The sequence below is a fragment of the Podarcis liolepis genome (genome assembly GCF_965112155.1).
Source record: "Podarcis liolepis genome assembly, chromosome: 12".
In the NCBI taxonomy this organism is placed as follows: Eukaryota; Metazoa; Chordata; class Lepidosauria; order Squamata; family Lacertidae; genus Podarcis; species Podarcis liolepis.
Window position 1 is genome coordinate 7,442,525 of NC_139563.1, and position 24,108 is coordinate 7,466,632.

Here is a 24,108-nt window from a genome sequence, read left to right on the forward strand (position 1 = left end):
ATCCCTAATATAACAAATTTTGTACGTTCTTTTCAGTGACATATAGGTTTTGCAAAATATGGCCCTAATTAAAACTGTCGGCCAACCAGAGGAATCCTCGCACCAGTCGTGCATCGCAGCGGCTGAACAGGAGCATTAATTTACAAGCAGGAAACCCAAGCATCATAGAAGCATAGAGTTGAAAGGGGACCTGAAGGTCATCTAGCCCAACCCTCTGCAATGTAAGAATGTGCAGCTGTCCCATATTGGGATCAAACCTGCAACCTTGGCATTATCGGCACCACACTCTAACCAGTTGAGCTATCCAAAGCCAATAACGGCAGGGGAAGGAAGACACCAGGGGCAGCAGCCCATAGCGGCAGCCCTTGGTAATACGACACCCTGTGTGAGGCCAAAATTTGACACTCCTCTGACCCTTGTAGCACCTTCCCAGAAGTGGGTAAGCAAATTGTTGGGCTTTGGGAAGAAGGCTCTGGCAGTGTCCTAGAGCCCTCCCAGCTCCTTCCCAAAGCTAGGTAAGGGCTAACTAGGCTTTGGGAAGGAAGAAGGAGGACTTTAGGACCCTGTGAAAGCCCTCATGCCTTCTTCCCCAAAGCCCAGCACTTTCTAGGCTTTGGGAAGGAGGAAGAAAGACACCCTCCCTTGGCCCCTGGGGGAGACGACCAGTCATGCTGCCTTAAATCTGCCCCTGCAGCCCTTTTCAGGCAAGCATAGGGTTAATAATAATAATAATAATAATAATAATAATAATAATAATAATTTATTTATTTATACCCTGCCCGTCTGGCTGGATTTCTCCAGTCACTCTAGGCAGCTCCCAACAGAATATTAAAAACATGATAAAACATCAAACATTTAAAACTTCCTTAAACAGGGCTGCCTTCAGGTGTCTTCTAAAAGTCAGATAGTTGTTTATTTCCTTGACATCTGAGGGCGTTCCACAGGGCGGGCGCCACCACCGAGAAGGCCCTCTGCCTGGTTCCCTGCAACCTCACTTCTTGCAGGGAGGGAACCACCAGAAGGCCCTCTGAGCTGGACCTCAGTGTCCAGGTTGAACGATGGGGGTGGAGACGCTCCTTCAGGTCTACAGGACCAAGGCCCTTTAGGGCTTTAAAGGTCAGCGCCAACACTTTGAAATGTGCGGAAACCTACTGGGAGCCAATGTAGGTCTTTCAGGACCGGTGTTATATGGTCTCGGCGGCCATTCCCAGTCAAGTTACGAGAGAGGCAAAATGGAGCATGCAAGACTAGGACAGAGGAGACCCCCACCCGTCCCTGAGTGCTCCCGGCGGAAGGCATGACTGACCGAGCCAATGGAGCAGTGGTCGGACTCCCCTCTCTCAAAGAGGATGACGTCCTTGATGAAGACGGCGATGGCTCTCATGATGAAGGACATGAAGAGATGCATGTGGATGTAATTCCGAGTGCAGTGGAGTTTCCTGGATGAGAGAAAGAGAAAGGAGTCTTTCAAAAGGGGTCCACCATGCAGAGAGCCTGACTGAAACTGGTTTAAGAGTGAAGGGGCAAGCCAACTCTCTTCCCCTCCCGCAAGTTTCCTGTGTGTGTCTCTGTGACGTTAACATATGAGAGTGCTGGAGGTGAAATAGTTAAACAGGTTACCCAATCAGAACCCAGGGGGGTGGAGTCAGAGGTACTATAAAACCGGCTCTGGGAGGGGCGAAGGGAGGAGTTTGTTGGGAGTTGGGTGGTTGGTTGGCGTGGGAGTGAATTGGGATAGAGTTTGTGGGTAGGTTGAGTTAGTGCAGCGAAATAAGCTGAGTCAGGAACAGTTAGGAGCTAGGAAGACAAGTAAATATCTGAGAGGTGGTTTAGTGAGGGAGAGCAGGTAGCGGAAGTTATACGTCTGGATAGGCACCCCAAGATTGTAATTGACTGATACCGTTTATGAAACCACATGCTTGTTAAACTGCAATAAATAAACCAAAGTTTATGTTCCAATTTAACCCTGACTGGACTCAGTATTGTACCAGGTAGGGCCTGGGTGGTGGCAGCGAGAGATAAAGTGATGGCACAGGGATCAATAGACGGCGAAACATCCGGGGACACTGTTTGATTGCCACAGTCTCTTACCTGAAGAGACACAGAACCACCATGGCCGCCGTGAGAGCAACGAGAGACAAACTGTGCCCAATGGTGTACCCAGTCTTCACAGTGCCGTAGAATGTGTTCTGTCAACACAGAAAAGAGAAGCGAATAACAGCGTGTTTGCCTATTCGTTCATTCAGTTTGTATCCCGCTTGTCTGCCAACAGGCCCTCAAAGAAGCTTACAGTGTTTTCGATCACAGGGCTGCAGCTCAGGGGCAGAACACCTGCTTTTCTTGAAGAACATTCCAGATCTGAGCCCCAGGGTTGGCCCAATACATTTTGGCGCCTGAGGCAAACCACCAGGGAAGAAGGGGTGAGCGAAGAAGAAGAGTTTGGATTTGATATCCCGCTTTATCACTACCCGAAGGAGTCTCAAAGCGGCTAACATTCTCCTTTCCCTTCCTCCCCCACAACATACACTCTGTGAGGTGAGTGGGGCTGAGAGACTTCAAAGAAGTGTGACTGGCCCAAGATCACCCAGTAGCTGCATGTGGAGGAGCGGTGACGCGAACCTGGTTCCCCAGATTACGAGTCTACCGCTCTTAACCACTACACCACAATGGCTCTCCCTTGTTCCTAAGAGCTACGTTAGGAACAAGGGAGGAATAAACGTTGGGATCTGCTCTCCTGTGGATGCTGCCACCTGAGGCAGTCACTTCACCTGACAATCTCCATCATCTCCAGGTGTGGTTGGAAACATTCCTGTAGGAAACCCAGAAGAGCTGATGGCGGTCAGTGTAGACAACACTGAGGTAGATGGACCACATGGTCTGAGGCAGTTTTTGATGTTCAGTTAAAATTTCAAATGCTTCTTCCATCTTCCCCCATCTCCCAGCATACTTCACCTTCTCCCAATCCAAGTACCTCAGCCTTCACTTCAGGACATCAACTGCTATTACCTATCACTCGACAGATCGTACAACCTATATCGCCCTCAGTATTTTGTGACTCATTTAAAGAAACTCCATGCTACTGGTCTCTAAGTCGGGGTGGATAACCTATTGCAGCCTGAGGACCACAGTCCTTCGTGGAGAACGTTCTGCGGGCTGTTTGTAGAAAGTGCAAAAGCAGATGAGGCCAAGGTATCTGTGGGAAGAGCAAAGGATGTGACTGTTTTCTTTGTACAGTCATACCTCATGTTACGTTTGCTTCAGGTTGAGCGTTTTCAGGTTGTGTCCCGCGGTGACCCGGAAGTATCAGAAAGGGTTACTTCCGGGTTTCGCCGCTCACATATGCGCAGACACGCAAAATGGTGTCTTGCACAGAAGCGGCGAATCGCGACCCACACATGTGCAGACGTGGGTTATGTTCCTTTCAGGTTAAGAACGGGCCTCTGGAACGGATCCTGTTCGCAACCAGAGGTACCACTGTACAGTGGGTTGAGTTCCAGCTGCACAAAAGCCAGTGGTTTTTACACAAACACGCTCCTTTCTCCTCTCCTCCTTCAAGGCAAGAAAGAAGCATCGTTGCAGTTCTAGGACACATGCCAACAAGGCAATGCATTTGAAGGAGGTGTGGAACTGAACCCATTTCCCAGCACAAGCCACCAGCGTTGTCGCTCTCATAGCGCCAAATGCGGCATTGCGCCAAAAGCTTCCAGAAACCGGATATTCCACTTCTCTCGACAACGCTACCGAACCTGACCTTGCTTTGAGTTTACTGACCTGTTCCACCACGTTGGTGGCGTTGGGATCATACCCACACGCCGCGATGTATGGAGGGTACATTTCAGACCAGCCTTCGCTGGTACAGTTCCTGCTCACATTACCTAGAAGGGAAGAAAGCAAGAGGGTTGCAAGGCTTGACGGCTACAGAGTTGGGTAAGAAACTCTGGGAATTACATACTCTACTTGATCGCTTGCCTTTTTGACGGGTGTACCTAAAATAAACCCCACAGTGTCTGAAACAATAAAAAGTCATAAAAACAGAAAAATATCTATCAATCTACAGGTTATCTATCTATCTATCTATCTATCTATCTATCTATCTATCTATCTATCATCTATCTATCTATCTATCTATCTATCATCTATCTATCTATCATCTATCTATCTATCTCTATCTCTATCTCTATCTCTATCTCTATCTCTATCTCTATCTCTATCTCTATCTCTATCTCTATCTCTATCTCTATCTCTATCTCTATCTCTCTCTCTCTCTCTCTCTCTCTCTCTCTCTCTATCTCTATCTCTATTATCTATCTATTTATCTATCTACCTATCTGTCTGTCTGTCTGTGCTGGAATGAGACAGTGTCTGCCATGTGCCCCAAATTCAGAAAGTGGGTGCCTCCTTCAGGAGGGAGTTCCAAAAATTGGACCTGCAACACCAAATGCACGGCTTCTGGTAGTTACGAGCCACGTGTCTGAGCTAGAAATAACCTCACCAGAGTTCCCTGTGCTGAGGAAAAGATTGTTCAGCCTCTTTGCAAACTGTAGCCTTCTGAGGGGAACAGGGGGCTTCTAACAACTCTTAGCACCATTAAGAAGCGACAGTTCCCAGAATCCTTTGGGGGAAGCCATGACGGTTTAAAGTGGTGTCAAAGTGCTTTAAGTGCAAGGTGTGAATGTGGCCTGAGTGTGCAACTTGGCGGGGGGGGGGGGGAGAGTAGGGGAGAGAGCCTACCTCAGCGCCAGAGTCTTGTGAGGGACGGGGGAAAGCAACAAATTACCACTTCTCAGAGGCATTTCTCCATCTTTTAAAAAAGTATTTTATTGATTTGTTAACCAAAAAAAGTGCAAATGTAACAAAAAGAAAGAATAAAAAACGTAAAACCACAAAGCACCACAGCTTGGAAGGATGAAGGTACAAAGATGCAGCACAGCTCCAAATAAAGTATTGACTCGTACAAAAAAATTACAAATTTACAAATAATAAAGATATACTAAAATCAAAGCATTGCGGAGCTCATCTCGTTTATTGGCTGAGGGAGCCGTCGTACAGCACCATATAGGCCAATGAAAAAAACCATACGATTTAGAGAACAGAAGGGAGAGAACAATCCGGTGAAGTGTGGGAATGTTGAAGAGTGTGTGTTCCTTGTAGGAGAGGCCAAGCTGGGACAGGCAGGAACAGAGCAGGAGGAGCAAGCAGTCACTCACACATTGTGGATGTACAAGGGAGAACTTCCTGTCTCCCATGAATGGCGTAGGAGATACTGGTGGGCACAGAGATATCTGCGGGTGCCACACTGACAATCCCTGGTATACAGGTTTCTGAAGCAGGCTGCCCTTTTCTGCAACCCTGCAAAGCTTCACATCCGTTTGTCTTGAGAGACAACGGAGGAGTGCCCCTAGGAGGTGAAGTCAAACTGCCGGAAGGTTGCAGCGCCTGCTCTGGCTGCAGAGAGCGATACAGGAGAGACATGTTTTGTTGCAGCTAGGGCAGAGGAAGGCATCTGGCTGTGCTGCTGAAAATGCACTATGGCATTTCTTCTCTCTTCCTCTCACTGTTACAGATGCACAACCTGATTTTCTGTCTCCATGCACTGTGGTAAAGGTAAAGGTAAAGGTAAAGGGACCCCTGACCATTAGGCCGAGTCATGACCAACTCTGGGGTTGCAATGCTCATCTCACTTTATTGGCCAAGGGAGCTGGCGTACAGCTTCCGGGTCATGTGACCAGGATGACTAAGCCGCTTCTGGCAAACCAGAGCAGCGCACGGAAACACCGTTTACCTTCCCGCTGGAGCGGTACCTATTTATCTACTTGCACTTTGACGTGCTTTCGAACTGCTAGGTTGGCAGGAGCAGGGATCAAGCAACGGGAGCTCACCCCGTTGCAGGGATTCGAACCGCCGACCTTCTGATCAGCAAGCCCTAGGCTCAGTGGTTTAACCCAAAGCGCCACCCGTGTCCCTTATGCACCATGGTAGTCATTTGTATAACTGTATTATCTGCAAAGCCATTTGTATTATTTATCTGCCCTTTTATGAGCTAAATTTGCAACCTGCCTTTCTGTCCAAAGACGCTCCCAAATGCCAAAGTTTGCAAACGCGGCCAAACTTTCTGCGCAGCCCAGGCGTATTTCTTAATTCTTAATAACGTTGAATCCTCAGAAACTCCCGCTGGGTTATACGAACTGCCCACATTTTGACAGCACCGTAATAAGTACTCAGCCGTGCTGTGCTTTGTTTCTCTAAGTGCTTGGCGCATTAGCTCTGCTGCGTGGGTTTGGCTATCAATAGGCAACTTGCCTAAATGCAATTTCTGCCTCTTCTTAAAGCTCATCCTCTCCTTGATGCTTTTGTTCTCCTGTTTCTTACACTTGACTGAAGTGCCCTCCCATTGACAAAAGTTTCGCGCCCCTTCCACTCACATCGATGGGAGATTTGAAACAGATTCTGCTTCCTTTCGGAATTTGTCTGCCTTTCCTACCTAGGGCTTTGTGGGAACCCCAGAATCTTCCCATACCCCAAACTCTGGAATGCCATGAAGGAATAACCATGGGAATGCTTGGAACATGCGCAGAGCAGATGTGGTTCGACTGGTGGCGCAGAGCTGCAGTACTAGCTTCCCACCAGCAGGGGCACTGGTGCTTATTGGGACGAAGAGGGGAAAGATGGTCAGCATCACTGTCTCCAGTTGTGGAGCTTCTCTTCTCTCCCTGTCAATCACTCGTAGCCAAGTAAGATCATCTTCCATGAATATGGTCTTAACAGTGAGTCCTTAAGGGACTGTGGAGGCCAATTCTGGATCCACACACCCTTCCACAGTGGGGACATAGGTTTCCAGGCGGGAGCTGATCACAGTGAGGGCTTGCCAAACATGCCTTTCTCTTAGCTCCTTTCTCCCTTTCGTCCTGAGTTAGTGCTTCTTCAAAGTCCATAACGTCTTTGCTAGAGGCTATTCTCCAACTGGAGAACCTGCAGACCATTGTTTTCCGATAACCTGTGCATATACTGCATTTTTAAAGATTTGCCCTGAGAGCATCTTTAAGCCTCTTTTGTTGACAACCGGTATTTTGCTTTCCATTCTTAAGTTGGGAATAGAGCAGTTGCTTTGGAAGATGATAATCAGGCATCCAAACAACATGACCGGTCCAATGAAGTTGATGTTGAAGAATCATTGCTTTGGCACTGGTGATCTTTGCTTCCTCCAGTACACTGACATCAGTTTGCCTTTCTTCATATTAAGCTGGTGCTTAATAGATTTTATATCTGTGTATAGTTTTACTTCTATCACTTGTTTCATTTTTTAAAAAAAAAATGGTTTCCCCCCTCTCCCCATGTTTTTAGTGGTTCTTATTTGTATCTGTACCTTGCCAACAAAGGTCCATATAGTTCAAGCTATGGTTTTCCCAGTAGTGATGTATGGAAGTGAGAGCTGGACCATAAAGAAGGCTGATCGCCGAAGAATGCTTTTGAATTATGGTGCTGGAGGAGACTCTTGAGAGTCCCATGGACTGCAAGAAGATCAAACCGATCCATTCTGAAGGAAATCAGCCCTGAGTGCTCACTGGAAGGACAGATCCTGAAGCTGAGGCTCCAATACTTTGGCCACCTCATGAGAAGAGAAGACTCCCTGGAAAAGACCCTGATGTTGGGAAAGATGGAGGGCACAAGGAGAAGGGGACGGCAGAGGACGAGATGGTTGGACAGTGCTCTTGAAGCTACCAACATGAGTTTGACCAAACTGTGGGAGGCAGTGGAAGACAGGAGTGCCTTGCATGCTCTGGGCCATGGGGTCACGAAGAGTTGGACACGACTAAACAACAACAATAAATAACTTCCCTTGATCTGGACACTAGACTTCTGTTGATGCAGCCTAGAATAATGTTAGCTTTTTTTGCTGCTGCACCACACGGTTGACTCATGTTAAGCTTTTGGTCCACCAAGACCCCTAGATCCTTTTCACATGTACTGCTAGCAAGCCAGGTGCCCCCAATCCTATATTTGTGCATCTGGTTCTTCCTGCCTAAGTGCCCTAAGGTCAGGAAGGTATGTGGCCTGGAGAAATTCCCAAGGGCCAAATACAAGTGGTCTGGAGGGCCACATTTGACCACCAGACTTGAGCTTCACTAACCCTGTTGTGAAGGAATGACTGAGTACAGTTCATTTTGCCTGACACCGCAGCTGAATGGGATGGAAACGACTTTCATAGTCCAACTACTCTATTCTCCATGGAATTGTTGGTGTGCTGGTCCCGGGGGGGGGGGTGTTTACCATGCGGCGTGGTCTAAGTCCGGTCCTAGGTCGAGGGTAAGGAGGCTGTCCGTCAGGGGCAAAGCGAGGTCCAAAGCAAGGAGTCGGGCGTGGTCAGGAACTCAGGAGAGCAGGTCAGGGTGCTGGCAGGTACAGGTTACCAACGATGTTGCTCCGGCAACCTGGGACTGAGCGGGCTGGCCTTTATCTGCCCCGAGGCATAGGGCGGCCCTGGTCCACAGGTGCCTCGCCTCTCCTGGCCTGGAGGCGAGCACTCCTCCTGAGAGAACTTAGTTCCCTCCGCCTCTCTGCCCTGAGCCTCTGTAGCTCCGGAGAGGCTGGAGGGTTACCGGACCCAGAGGCAACCTCACCTTCCCCTGACAGGGCTGGGAGAGGCACACCTGCAGGCGATGGGTCCTCTATCACCTCCGGAGCCAGAGTGGATTCAGCTGGTGTCTGCTCCTGAGGATCCGGCACAGGTGAAGACCCTTCAGGCTCAGGCCCCAGCCCCGGCTCAGCTGGTTCTGGAGGCGGGGACTCCTGTGCAGGCTGGGATTCCTCAGGTTCAGTCTCTGAATCAGATTCCCAGGCCATCACAGTTGGCCTTGCTTCACTTGGCGACACTCCAAGTTCCGTGTTTACCCAGAATTCCCCCGAAAAATGTAAGCAAGAGTCCAAAAACGCATCGGTTTTTCTCCCCGGGAACGGCTCGACGGATGAAGGAGATGGCGGCGAAACTGTAAGGGACTGTTTATATTTGCTGCCTCGTTTCTGGAAGGCGGCGTGATTGATTCTGCCGGGGCAAAAAGCAGAAAAGAGAACAAAATGATCCGGGAGAGAGAAGGGAAAAAAAAACCCCTCTCCTGTACGTGGTCCAACATAGAAATGGAGCTAAAGAGACAGCAATCAATTTCAGAATAAATGTTCCTGGCCAAGAAACAAGACCAAAACCCTGATTTGGTTGAAAAAATAAAAACAAAAGGTCTCTGCTTGGCATGTCACATTTTTTTTCCATGGAAAAGAATTAACGCTAGAGAGTGTTTTGGTAATATGAAAACAGGAAACTGTCTTATACTGAGCCAAATGGTCAGATCACTGGTCCATCAAGATCAAGATCAGGCATGTCCAAAGTCTGTTTCGGGGGCCTAATCTGTTTATCTCCTGGGGTAAAATCCTAAAAAAAGCTCAACAACTTCAATCCTAAAAATCCTTAATCACTTAATCAAATCTGGCCCTGTTTGAAAAAAGTTTGAGCACCCCTGATCTAGATCAGCCTTATCTGCTCTTTTTGGCTCTCCAGAGCTTCACCAGATGTTTTCCACCACCTGTTATCTGATCCCATTTTAACTGGAGATGTCAGGGACCTCTCTGCCACTGAGCTCAGGGGTAGTTTTTGTGCTGCCCTCTGGACAGACTCCCAGCTCCCATCATCCCCAGCTGGAATGGCCAATGATCAGGGGAGATGGGACCCTCCAAGTTAGACTACTGCAATCCATTGCACGTGGGGCTACCTTTGAAGACTGTTGGAAACTATAGCCGGTGTGTAACATGTTGGCTATGAAAAGAAAGCATGAACAGATCATCTGGATCATATAAACTGACCTGAATGCATTGCCCGCCAAGTAGTTTCTGGACCCAATTCAAAATGCTGGTTTTGACCTTTAAAGTCAAATACTGTTTGGACCTTAAAGGACTGCCTTTCCAGCGGGAGGTCCCATTAGCTAAAGTGGTACCTCAGGTTAAGAACAGTTTCAGGTTACGAACAGACCTCCAGAACAAATTAAGTTCTTAACCCAAGGTACCACTGTATATGGTGATGGGGTGAGACCCTTATACACGCATACACACACACACAAAATATATATACTGAGGCATAATTCTGGAAGTCTCTAGCTTGCCACAAGAGGAAAGCTATGCCATAAGAGGAAGCTAAATAGGAGAACTTGATCTGAAGAGGAAGCTGTGGGAGTAAACTTGCTGGTTCCTGTTAGCGCTACTTAGAGAGGGTTTCCAGGGTGAAAAGGCATCTCATTCAATTTCTGGGTGTAGAAACATAGCCTGGAGTCAATGTGTGGGTTTTTTTTTTGGGGGGGGGGGGAATGACACTATCTGAAGTGAGTGGACTGCCCTGTCTGCAAAAAGAGCATACAGCAAGTGCAAAACGATTTACTGGAATTGGGTTTGGCAGGCAGAAATGGTAAAAAAGAGTAGGAATCCTGGTGCCTTGGAGAATGGAAAACAGAAAGACAGAAAAGCCTGGAAAGCTGAGCTGGTGATGTGGACAAGATGTCAGCTGCAGTGAGGGGGAAGACAAACAGCTCAGCAGTTACATGATTCAGCTAAGGCTGATCTTTCTCAATTCTGCCCTGGCCCCTGTATTTATCCTGGCTAGCTAAGGAGAACCACATGCTTGCAGTCAGCCTGTTAAAGGCAAAGGGACCCCTGTTGGTTACGGCCCTATCCCCTGAATTTCAGCCCACAAGGCAGCCCCCAACAGGGCTTTATTAACTAAAAAAGGCAAAGGTAAAGGGACCCCTGACCATTAGGTCCAGTCGTGACCGACTTTGGGGTTGCGGCGCTCATCTCGCTTTATTGGCCAAGGGAGCCGGCGTACAGCTTCCGGGTCATGTGGCCAGCAGGACTAAGCCGCTTCTGGCGAACCAGAGCAGTGCACGGAAACGCCGTTTACCTTCCCGCTGGAGCGATACCTATTTATCTACTTGCACTTTGACATGCTTTAGAAGTGCTAGGTTGGCAGGAGCTGGGACCGAGCAACGGGAGCTAGCCCCGTCACGGGGATTCGAACCGCCGACCTTCTGATCGGCAAGTCCTAGGCTCTGTGGTTTAACCCACAGTGCCACCCGCGTCCCTAGTCAGGCTGTTAGAGGGGACCAAACTCCTTCAAGCAAGGCTTTGGGAGAGTTGCCATTTAATGCCATGCACAGTTTGGCCTAGAACGTTAAGCTTGCATCCTAGCTAAACGTCTTTGCACCGGTTCCCTCTTTGGGCACAAAATGGAACAGGGTTGTGCAATGTCTGTCTGTGCGATTGACAGGACGTTTGAAGCCTCTGGATTGGCCAGGCCTGCTATCCATTCCAGGACCTGTCCTTGTGTGGTCAATCAAGAAGCAGCACTTCAGTGACTCCAGATCCAGCAGTACAGAGCCAGAGACCTGGGTCTGAAAAACACCCTTTTAGCATCTAGATTTGGAGATAGCTGCCCACACCCCAAGGCTTGCCGTGACAGCAACAACCAACTGGCAATGCAGGGGCCAGCAATAGCTCAGTTGGTTAGAGCAGGCTTCTTCAACCTCAGCCCTCCAGATATTTTTGGCCTACAACTCCCATGATCCCTAGCAACAGGACCAGTGGTTAGGGATGCTGGGAATTGTAGTCTCAAAAGTTCTGGAGGGCCAAGGTTGAGGAAGCCTGACTTAGAGGGAACTAGATGACAAGCTTTAGGGTATACCTGAAGGAGTGTCTCCACCCCCATTGTTCAGCCCGGACACTGAGGTCCAGCTCCGAAGGCCTTCTGGTGGTTCCCTCCCTGCGAGAAGTGATGTTACAGGGAACCAGGCAGAGGGCCTTCTCAGTAGTGGCGCCCGCCCTGTGGAACTCCCTCCCATTAGATGTCAAGGAAATAAACAACTATCTGACTTTTAGAAGACATCTGAAGGCAGCCCTGTTTAGGGAAGTTTTTAATGTTTGATGTTTTATTGTAGGCTTCCTCAACCTTGGCCCTCCAGATGTTTCGAGACTACAATTACCATCATCCCTGACCACTGGTCCTGCTAGCTAGGGATCATGGGAGTTGTAGGCCAAAAATATCTGGAGGGCCGAGGTTGAGGAAGCCTGCTTTATTGTGTTTTTAATATCCTGTTGGAAGCCGCCCAGAGTGGCTGGGGAGACCTGGCCAGATGGGCGGGGTATAAGTAATAAATGATGGTGATACTGGTACTATGATCTGATCACTGCCAACCCTACCAAATATCATCAGAGGTAGAGTTAAAAAATGCCACTGTTTTATGATGACATTTCAAAAGTCTGCAGGAGACAGATGTGATAACTGCAGTGAGTAAACTCTTGGGGAAAGTTGAACCGTTTAGTGAATCAGCTGTTCAGAGTGTTTCGCAATCAACAGATCTATTTCTTCTGCCCTTGCCTCGCTGCGTTCAGTGACTGCCACAGAACAAGGGGCTGTCATGAAATCTGAGATTTAGAATTGGACGGGCTCTTTACAACCAGCCCTGGCAAAAGTTTGAGTGGAGGTGACAGGGAACAGGGGATGAGCTTTCTGGAGCTCAGCCCATCTCCAGTGAAGGCGTTTTGACAGATCCGATCCTGCCTATCAAATTAGCTGCGCTTGCCAAAAAAGTTCTTAAGTCAGGGGACCTCAGAACAAAAATAATCTTTTTTAAAAAAATCACCGTTTCATTTACAGGGTTCCTGACATGATGGAGGCACGACTGGGAGAGATGTGCTCAAAATAACTCCTGGCATGGTGTCAAGAAAATAAAAATAAAAGACAATGTCAAAGCTCTCCTGAGGAACATCTTGACTGGCTGGGCAGCACGAGCCAATCAATGGGCATCTACTTAGAAGCAAGTCCCATTGCAATCAGTAAGTACGAAATACTGTGGTGCCTCGGTTCTTGAACATCTCTGTTGATGAATGTTTTGGAACCCGAATGCTGAAAACTCGAAGTCAATGCTTCTGTTTTCGAACGCACCTTGGAAGTCGAACGGCTTCCGCTGCTTGTTTTTCAATTTTCTCAATTCAATTTGTAGACAGCCCTTTGCGCCTTGGTTTTCGAACGTTTCAGAACTCAAATAGTCTTCCGGAACGGGTTACATTCAAGAACCGAGGTGCCACTGTACCTGGTGCATTTAAGATGGCAGGTTCAAACATAATGCTGGAGGTTGGGGCCACTCAATGAAACTTGAGTGTTGGGAGATTGAGGAAGGCAAAGGGCATAGTTTAACTACGTACTCTTCACACAGTGCCTAGTTAACTATGGAACTCGCTGAACAGTGGTGTGTGGTTCGTAAACTAGGGGGACTAGGGTAGTCTCCTAAAGGGTCCAAGAGCCCTTCTGCCATCTTCCCAAAGCTTGTTCGGATTTGGGCAGGAGGCCTCAGGGCTCCAGCCTCCAGCTTGTGCCCAGCTTGCAACTCACGCGTGCAACTTTGGGACGTCGCAATGTCATGTGCGCAATGTCAGCCCCACCCCCTGCAGTTGACCTTGCAAGCTGGCAGCTCTGGCCCTAACGGTTCCCCTACAAAATAATTCACCGCACGCCACTGTCGCTGAACTTATTGTCATAGATCTAAGGTAGCAGAGTCTGTTCGTGAGTGGTAGAAAGCAATAAACGGTAGTATTTAGCTAATGTTTGGGATATGAAGGGAAAATACAAGCTGCAGAACTGGGCCAGACAGGAAATTCCTTGGTTTTGTTTATGCAAACCAGCCTGGCTCTGTTAGCTAAGTGCAGAGCCAAGAAGAAGAAGAAGAAGAAGAAGAAGAAGAAGAAGAAGAAGAAGAAGAAGAGGAGGAGGAGGAGTTTGGATTTGCTATCCTGCTTTATCACTACCCGAAGGAGTCTCAAAGCGGCTAACATTCTCCTTTCCCTTCCTCCCCCACAACAAACACTCTGTGAGGTGAGTGGGGCTGAGAGACTTCAGAGAAGTGCGACTGGCCCAAGGTCACCCAGCAGCTGCATGTGGAGGAGCGGGGAAGCGAACCCGGTTCACCAGATTACGAGTCCACCGTTCTTAACCACTACACCACACTGGCTCTCCTGACTGACTGCTGCTTTGGACTCAACCTTGCTGAAGCTATGAGAGGGGCAAAGACAGACTCTTTTGGGATATAATGTTTTGCACCCCCCTCCTTTGAAGACTTTAGGTGTAATTCCCAAGGATGTGCTCTATAGGGAGCTGACTTCAGGCACCAGGCCCATTGGCAGGCATTGCACAAATGCCTGCAAACACGACATGAAGGCTGCGAACATCAACCTCTCCGTGCCTATGGCTGTCCTGTGGGAGGCAGTTCCATAGTTTAACAATGCACTGTGTAAAGAATCATTTCCTTTTATAATAATAGTTTATAATAATAATAATAATAATAATAATAATAATAATAATAATAATAATAATAATAATTTATTATTATTCTGGTGCTAGGTGAGAAGGAGTAAAACCTTTCTCTTCCCTCTTTTTCCCCATAATGGGGAAAAAGAAACTTTGTGGGCGCCTTCGGATGACAAGATGTCTGCCATCAGACTTGGCACCCGTTTATAAAGTGGTTTATCAAAGTGTTCGCCTTCGGTCAGAAAGACTCACAGATATAAACCCACAGACAATAGCATTGGAAGACACAAGACCTACCCACCTTGGAAGAATGGCAGATGCAACTAATAGACTATATGGAGATGGCGGAAATGACTGGCAGAATCCGAGACCAGGGAGAAGAGTTGGTGGAAGAAGATTGGAGGAAATTTAAAACTTATTTGCAGAAATATTGTAAAATTTTTGAATGTTGATGACATTGAAATGAACTGCAGGGGTTCTAGCAACAAGGTAAAATGTAAGATTGGATTAACAATAGATAAACTAATAGGACATGGATTTGCTGAACCAATTCTTAAAAGGGATACAAAAATGGGAGACGTGAGGAAGTCAGGAAAATAAGTTAACTAAAGAGGAGAAATCAAGAAAGAGGGAATTTTTGTTTTCTTTTATATGTGTTTTTTCTTTTTCTTTTTTGTGTTTAATGTCTGTATTTTTGTATTTTGTAATTTTGTATTTTTTTCGTTTTTGTATCTTTCTAAATTTTTCTATTGATAAAACCCAATAAAATATTATATATATATATAAAATAAACCCACAGACAAAACCATCTTCCTGTACACTCTGAATTGGGAAAGCCACTTACCTGCAGTCCTTGAAAAGAAGGTAAAATAGGCAGGGCAGGGCAGGACTTTGACTTCGCCCAGACTTCCTGCAGGCCAGCAAGTAAGGTTATCCCACATACTCCCGCAGCCTAAGAAGAAAGAGAAATGGAAACTTCAATGGAAACAGCAAAACCGAGAGAAGCTTTGCACACTTCATGTGGGGCAGCACTGTATGGTGGGCCACATACATCTAGGGGTCAGCAAACTTTTTCAGCAGGGGGCCGGTCCACTGTCCCTCAGACCTTGTGGGGGGCCGGACAATATTTTGAAGGGAAAAAAATAATTGAACGAATTCCTATGCCCCACAAATAACCCAGAGGTGCATTTTAAATAAAAGGACATATTCTACTCATGTAAAAAACACACTGATTCCCAGACTGTCAACGGGCTGGATTTAGAAGGCGACTGGGCAGGATCCAGCCTTGGGCCTTAGTTTGCCTACCCATGATCTAGAGCAGGCATGGACAACTTCGGCCCTCCAGATGTTTGGGGACTACGACTCCCATCATCCCTAGCTAGCAGGACCAGTGGTCAGGGATGATGGGAATTGTAGTCTCGAAACATCTGGAGGGCCAAGGTTGCCTATGCCTGATGTAGAGTCTTCAGTTGCCTGTTCCACATGGTGAAATGGTGGGGTGTGATTTGCACAGGTGAAGCAGCACATGGAAGGAGCAGCGGGTGTGAAAATCAGTCCCCTCCCGTTTTCCAAAAAGTTTTTCTGCTCTGCAAGATGCAGCCCTAGATCTGATGCATGAGGCTAGAACAATGCATTGTGGAGTTTGCCAACTGATGGAGAATTCCTCCTCCCTACAAGCAATAAGAACCTACCCTGCCTCGCAAGCTTGCTGCAGGGTTTAAATATGAAGAACCTATTTCATTTCATGATTTCATTTCATTTTTTTAAATAAATTTTTTATTAGGGTTTTCAAAAAGTTTTTTAGACAAACGCAACAACAAACAGACACAACACACACATAACAAATATAATTTTAAAATCTTAATTTCTTAACCACTTTCCCGGACTTCCCCCACCTCCCCTTCTTGCATCCCTATTCCAATAATTAACTCAAAAAGTTCTTATCCCCAAATTATCCCTTATTAACATTTTACTTAAATTATCTTAATTTATCAAATTTAAACTTCTAAACCTCATTTTAATACATAACATTTACCCCTTTTTCTAAGGTCGACCCAAGTTCCCTTTCACGAGTTTCCCAATTTTTATAATTGTTACCCAACAACTTATCCAATAAAAACATATAATTATACCCCTTTGGATTCCAAAATCTCCCCCCTTCCCCGGTTTTGCTCCCCCAAAATTGTCTTTCAGTCTATCAGTTCTCAGCCTGGGTCTATCACCATTTCATTTCATTTCTTTTATTTATATCCCGCCTTGCCTCCAGGGAGCTCAAGGTGGCGTAAATAGTTCCAACCTTCCACATTTTATCCTCACAACTACCCTGTGAGGTAGAATAGGCAGAGAGTGAGTGACCAGTCGAAGATCACCGGGAGAACTTCATGGCAGAGTGGGGATTTGAACCCTGGTGTCCCAGGTCCTAGTCTGACACTCTTACCACTACACCACACTGGCTGCAATGTATACCACCACCTTGAGCTCATTGGAGAAAAAGGTGAGATAGCAATGCAAATGTTCCTTGCCTTCAACATTTCATCGGCCATGAATGCAGACAATTCCAGGAAGCTATTTTCACTCTGCTCTATGGAAAAAACCACGATGCCCTGGTGGAATGGTATTACTGTACAACAATCCCACACAACATCTGAGCTAAAGAAAAGTGAGCTACTCTGTGGCACCAGAATTTTGGCATTCCTCTGTCAGAGGGATCCAATGTGCCCTAAATAAATTTTGTTTGGTTTTTTATTCATTTTTTATCTCCTCTTGTTTTGCTCTCTAGAGGTGACATTAGAAAGTGTATTGATGCTATGTGAAAATGGATACGTCGTATTTTCATCAGGCAAAGCTGCTTTAGGGAGGGACAAGTCCAGCTGGGCATTTTTGTTAAAACCCCAAGGGATGGAGTGAGTCAGGATACCAAAAGGCAAAAGACAGAGCAGAGTAAAACCGATTCTGATTGAGAGTTAAAACTTCATTTGTGCAGCAGGGTATTCTGCTAATTTAACTGATACGATGATACTCAGCAACTGCAAGCCTTTGGGAACATTTGGATTTTTGAGTGAGTGATGAAGAAGAAGAAGAAGAAGAAGAAGAAGAAGAAGAAGAAGAGGAGGAGGAGGAGGAGGAGGAGGAGGAGGAGGAGGAGGAGTTTGGATTTGATATCCCACTTTATCGCTACCCTAAGGAGTCTCAAAGCGGCTCACAATCTCCTTTCCCTTTCTCCCCCACAACAAACACTCTGTGAGGTGAGTGAGGCTGAGAGACTTCAGAGAAGTGTGACTAGCCCAAGGTCACCCAGCAGCTGCATGTGGAAGAGCAGGGAATCGAACCCTGTTCACCAGATTATGAGTCCACCACTCTTAACCACTACACCACACTGGATTCACACACTGGCTCCACACACCCTTTTTATTCCCCTCCCTGGATCACCATTACCCACGCTGAAACAGAAAGGAAGACAAAACACTTCATTTTTCCAATGGATCCAGCAGAAATCATCATCACCATAATCATCATCATCATCATCATATTTATACACCATCCATCTGGCTGGGCTTCCCCAGCCACTCTGGGCAGCACCTAACAGAATATTAAAAACACAATAGAACATCAAACATTAAAAACATTCCTAAACAGGGCTGCCTTCAGATGTCTTCTGAAAGTCAGATAGTTGTTTATTTCCTTGACATCTGATGGGAGGGTGATCCACAGAGTGGGCGCCACCACCGAGAAGCCCCTCTGCCTGTTTCCTGTAACCTCACTTCTCACAGAGGGAACCGCCAGAAGGCCCTCGGCGCTGGACCTCAGTGTTCAGGCAGAATGATGGGTGTGGAGACGCTCCTTCAGGTATACAGGGCCTAGGCCATTTAAGGCTTTAAAGGTCAGCACCAACACTTTGAATTGTGCTCGGAAACGTACTGGGAGCCAATGTAGGTCTTTCAGGACTGGTGTTATGTGGTCCCGGTGGCCACTCCCAGTCACCTGTCTAGCTGCCACATTCTGGATTAGTTGTAGTTGCTGGGTCACCTTCAAAGGTAGCCCCACATGGAGCACATTGCAGTAGTCCAAGCGGGAGATAACTAGAGCATGCACCACTCTGGTGAGACAGTCCGTGGGCAGGTAGGGTCTCAGCTAGCGTACCAGATGGAACTAGATTGGAACCTAGAAAACCACATAGAGCTGAAAGAGGAAGTGGGAAAGAGGGCCACTCCCCTAACTTCCTCCTTTGGCGCTTTGTACTTTTCAAGGGGAATTCATCATGCGAAAGGCTGGGCTGGATGAATCCCAAACTGGAATTAAGATTGCCAGAAGAAATATCAACAATCTCAGATATGCAGATGACACAACCTTGATGGCAGAAAGTGAGGAGGAATTACAGAACCTTTTAATGAGGGTGAAAGAGGAGAGCGCAAAATATGGTTGGAAGCTCAACATCAAAAAAACGAAGATCATGGCCACTGGTCCCATCACCTCCTGGCAAATAGAAGGGGAAGAAGTAGAGGCAGTGAGAGATTTTACCTTTTTGGGCTCCATGATCACTGCAGATGGTGACAGCAGCCACGAAATTAAAAGACGCCTGCTTCTTGGGAGAAAAGCAATGACAAACCTAGACAGCATCTTAAAAAGCAGAGACACCCCCTTTCTGACAAAGGTCCGTATAGTTCAAGCTATGGTTTTCCCAGTAGTGATGTATGGAAGTGAAAGCTGGACCATAAAGAAGGCTGATCGCCAAAGAATTGATGCTTTTGAATTATGGTGCTGGAGGAGACTCTTGAGAGTCCCATGGACTGCAAGAAGATCAAACCTCTCCATTCTGAAGGAAATCAGCCCTGAGTGCTCACTGGAAGGACAGATCCTGAAGCTGAGGCTCCAATACTTTGGCCACCTCACGAGAAGAGAAGACTCCCTGGAGAAGACCCTGATGCTGGGAAAGATGGAGGGCACAAGGAGAAGGGGATGACAGAGGATGAGATGGTTGGACAGTGTTCTCAAAGCTACGAACATGAGTTTGACCAAACTGCGGGAGGCAGTGGAAGACAGGAGTGCCTGTCATGCTCTGGTCCATGGGGTCATGAAGAGTCGGACATGACTAAATGACTAAACAACAACTTTTCAAGGGAGGAAAAAGGCACCCATCCGTACCACCTCACAACCAAAGAGGGTAACAAGTGGAGGGCCTCTGAGGCTTTGCATGTGCCAGAAGAACTCAAGGACAACTGTCGCACCCATGGGCACCATGCTGACGACTATAGAGACCAGAGGGACCAGCTGGGAGGGCATGGAATGGGCAAGCTGTGTGGGTTATGTTTGCCTTCATGGTGCTGAGCTGATGAGAGTCTATTCCTTGGTTAGGCTGAGTGCTGAATAGTAACTCAGGGTAACCAGTTGATGTTTTGCCAATAAGAGTCAATGATATGAAAGAGTCTCCTGGTGACTTTGGGTCTCTTCTGGAGAGTTTGGAATGAGATACCCCACAATAGCTTGGGGAATGTGTTGCCCCTCTAAATTCCGCCTTCTAACATAGGGTATCTGTAGCCGTCCAGCCGCGGCCTAGGACCCACGTACCTATGGGACCGCCTCTCCTGGTATGCCCCGCAGAGGACCTTAAGGTCCACAAATGACAACACCTTGGAGGTCCCAAGTCGCAAGGTGGTTAGATTGGTCTCAACTAGGGCCAGGGCCTTTTCAGTACTGACCCCGACTTGGTGGAACACTCTGCCACAAGAGACCAGGGCCCTGCGGGACTTGACATCTTTCCGCAGGGCCTGCAAGACAGAGCTGTTCTGCCTGGCCTTTGGTTTGGACTCAGTCTGACCCTTATGTTTCCCTCCCCTTATGGTTTTGATCTATGGGCTACTATTAAAATGAGGCTGCATTTCAAATTATATTTTAACCTGTATTTTAAATTGGTTAGCCACCCTGAGCCCAGCTGGCCGGGGAGGGCGGGGTATAAATAAAAATTTATATTATATATTATATATTGCTGAACTGCAACTCCTAGCGTGGCCAGGAGTTTGGGGTGATGGGAGTTGCAGTTCCCCTGCCACTCCCATAAAAGCAAGGAGGCATCCACTGCCAGAGAATTTTTAAAGCATTCCTCTTCAACCTGGCATCAAGATGGCCAGTTCAGACCACCAAAGAACAAGCGGCCCCGCAATTTCTCAAAAGGTATTGTAATGTGTATGGGTTGCTCGTGCGTAAGTTGCCGCCTCTCCAGGCTTTGTTGCCTTGCTAAACCTTTCAGTCTGGGCAGCCCTTGACTTCGTGGCTGCCTCAGTCGCTAGCGGAATCCGTCAGTGGGCGTTTCTTAAATCTTTTCCAACATAAAAGTTGTTTGACACCCAGTCTCCTCCTACTCCCTCTGCGCGGAAGTCTTCTGCGCAGGGTGGGCGTGGGTAGCGGAGGACCCATGCTCTCCCCGCTGGTGTCCGGTGAAGAGTTCTGGAGCCCTCTCGCCGATTCCCCCATCAGCCCCTCTATATCCCTGGTGTTGCACTGATTTGCTTCCCCTTCTGCGGAGCTGCCTCTCTCCCTGCTGGGCCCTTCTCCAGCATCATTTGAGAGCCTTCCCGAGGTCAAGGTATTGACACTTGGAAGGCCACACTCCATTTTCTGTCTTTTTATTGAGCTGCACTGCAGAATGAAAATCACACCCAGTTGCACTAAGGAACTCCAGAGTCCTTGGATCTCAAGCACAACTTATACATATGCAAGAGTTGAAGCAGCATGAATACTTGAGGGTTATCTTTGCTCCTCGGGCAAGAAAAGTAAACACGGAGTTGACGATGTGAGTCATTTTCAAAGGAGTATGGGGGTTGGGAGAGGAAGAGACCCACTTTCCCCACTGTGGGAGTATTTTAACTTGGTTCATCTGATAAGCGCAGAGGCGTCTTAATTTCTCCCTGTGTTTCATCTGCCAACAGAAAAAATTAAATGAGGAGCTTACAGTGCAACTGGAAAGCTGCAAGTCTCCGCATGTTAGAGCTTCCCCCGTCCAGCCCCCATTCAGGGAGATGGAAGTGAGGAAAGAAAAACCCAGTGACTTGGAACAGCCCCTGGAGATCAAAAGTGGTCATGAAGAGAAATTTGGGGAGAGAAAGGTCAAAGAAGGAAGGGCTGTCCACAGCACTCACTCATCCATCAATATGGTTGGTGACGCTGCCATAATCCTTTGCAGGACACATGGAGGGCAACCAGCACCCTATCTTCAAGGGCGCCCCATTCGCATGATTTTCCATGCACAGAAGTGTCCCTTCAAGGACACCCATCAGGATCGAAAGCCAAACTGATGCCCAGAAGTGCAATTTTGATTTAGTACAGGAGGAAATCTGGAAACCATAATATTTTCAGTTCCACCAACTCTCATATAAGGGCACTGTAGCAACTACTAAGCAAAACTCTCTCAGCTACTTAAGGTTTTTCTCTCCGCAATGGAATAACAGGTAAAGGTAAAGGGACCCCTGACTGTTAGGTCCAGTTACGGATGACTCTGGGGTTGTGGCGCTCATCTCGTTTTATTGGCCGACGGAGCCAGCATACAGCTTCCAGGTCATGTGGCCAGCATGACTAAGCCGCTTCTGGCAAACCAGAGCAATGCACGGAAATACCGTTTACTTTCCCACCGGAGCAGTACCTATTTATCTACTTGCACTTTGACGTGCTTTCAAACTGCTAGGTTGGCAGGAGCTGGGACAGAGCAACGAGAACTTAGCCCATTGCAGGGATTTGAACCGCCGACCTTCTGATTGGCAAGCCCTAGGCTGTGTGGTTTAACCCACAGCGCCACCCGCGTCCCTAAAGGAATAATAGCTGGATGTATAAACTCTGCTGAAAAGACTAGTAACGCCTGTTTTCAAATGCCTGCTATTAACTAGAAAACTTGTGAAGTCTGCCCACGAATGCAATATAGTCAGCCTCTCGCTGTGAACGCTCAGCCTTTAGTCTAGATTTTATCAGCATCTTAATCCCTCGACAGGGATGGAGTGCAAAAATAAAGGGTTCTGAAGAACTGTTTTAATGGAAGTAGCCCTCTTTTAAAATCAGTGTTGTTAGAAAATTGCCCCTTGATGATAGAGAACAATCTTCTCTCACTTGGGTGTTGCATTGTGGGACACTTAGGAATGCCTTATACAGGGTTAAAGGGATGCGGGTGGTGCTGTGGGTTAAACCACAGAGCCTAGGGCTTGCTGATCAGAAGGTCAGCAGTTCGAATCCCCGCGACGGGGTGAGCTCCCGTTGCTCGGTCCCTGCTCCTGCCAACCTAGCAGTTTGAAAGCACGTCAAAGTACAAGTAGATAAATAGGTACCGCTCCGGCAGAAAGGTAAACGGCGTTTCCGTGCGCTGCTCTGGTTCGCCAGAAGTGGCTTAGTCATGCTGGCCACATGACCCGGAAGCTGTACACCGGCTCCCTCGGCCAGTAAAGCGAGATGAGCACCACAACCCCAGAGTTGTCCACAACTGGACCCAATGGTCAGGGGTCCCTTTACCTTTTATACAGGGTTAAACCATTGGTCCAGCTTGCGCAGGGTTGACCGATGGTGCCCCTCCAGGGTTTCAGGCAGGGAACGTTCCCAGTCCAATCTGGAGATACCAGGGACTGAACATTGAGAACATTGGAAGAGCTTGCTAGACCAGGCCAATGGCCCACCTAGACCAACGTTCTGTTTTCACAGCATCCAACCAGATGCCTGGGAGAAATCTGCAAGCAGGACCTGAGCACAAATGCAGTCTTCCTTCCTGTTGGTTTACAGCAACTGGTATTTAGGAGCTTGACTGCCTCAACTGTGGTGGTAGCCCCTCCTGGCTAGTAGCCATTGACAGTCTGCTCCTCCTTGGATTTCTCCAATCCTCTTTAAAGCCATCCAGGTCAGTGACCATCATTGCCTCCTGGGGGAGTCAGCTTCATAATGGTGTGGATTTGCCAAGCGTGCCTTCCTCTGAGCACCTTTCTCCCTTGCGTCCTGAGTTCGAGTGTCTTCAAAGCCCATGACACCTTTGGGAAAGGTTCTCCAAATGGAGCAGTGTTTCCCAGTTGTCAGTTGTCAGATGCTGGTGGTGGTTGCTCGTGAGTAACCAGGCAGGACTCTGACTTGTCTTTTACAGGTTTTATTGTGCAAACTATTTACAGTGCAGATCTACCAAGTTCAGTCACTTGCAGAATCCGGGAGTGGCCCTTTCCAGTTTCTCCCCCAACATACGAACTTTGGCACCCCAATCCTCCTCCTCCCCTTCTTGTGTCTCACCCCTCTGCGCAAGGTGGGTGACAGAAGTGGATTATGTCCCTCCTGGCCAGCCTGGCTAGGTGAGGCGGTGGGGCTCTCAGCAGCATCCTCGAGCCCTTTCCTCGCTTGGCTGGCCCCTTCCCTCTCTTCTCCACTGGAGGTGTGGCTTTTCCCACCACTGGAAGAGGAACTGCTTCTCAGGAGTTTCGGAGGCTCTCTGTATCCCAACGGCCCCCCTGCCTCTCTCCCCTGTTCTGATGGCAGTCTCCTGACATTGGTGTTTATACTACATTTTTTTTCATTTGCCTTGAGAGAGTCTTTAAGAATCTTTTGTTGACCACCAGCATTACGCCTTCTATTTTTAAGTTCAGAGTTTGAAAGCACATCAAAGTGCAAGTAGATAAATAGGTACCACTCTGGCGGGAAGGTAAACAGCGTTTCCATGTGCTGCTCTGGTTCACCAGAAGCGGCTTAGTCATGCTGGCCACTTGACCCGGAAGCTGTACGCCGGCTCCCTCGGCCAGTAAAGTGAGATGAGCGCCGCAACCCCA

General features: G+C 47.7%; 1 protein-coding gene across 1 annotated transcript in view; it reads right to left on the bottom strand.

Moving 5' to 3' along the window:
* VIPR1 (vasoactive intestinal peptide receptor 1) overlaps positions 1-24,108 on the bottom strand; it is a 112,878-nt gene that overhangs the window by 31,599 nt on the left and 57,171 nt on the right. Inside the window, exons 3-6 of the mRNA XM_083467086.1 lie at positions 15,180-15,287; positions 3,772-3,875; positions 2,092-2,189; positions 1,307-1,439 (exon numbers count right to left, since the gene is read on the bottom strand). Coding sequence (XP_083323212.1) covers positions 1,307-1,439; positions 2,092-2,189; positions 3,772-3,875; positions 15,180-15,287 — 443 coding nt within the window. The remainder of the gene's footprint in view (positions 1-1,306; positions 1,440-2,091; positions 2,190-3,771; positions 3,876-15,179; positions 15,288-24,108) is intronic.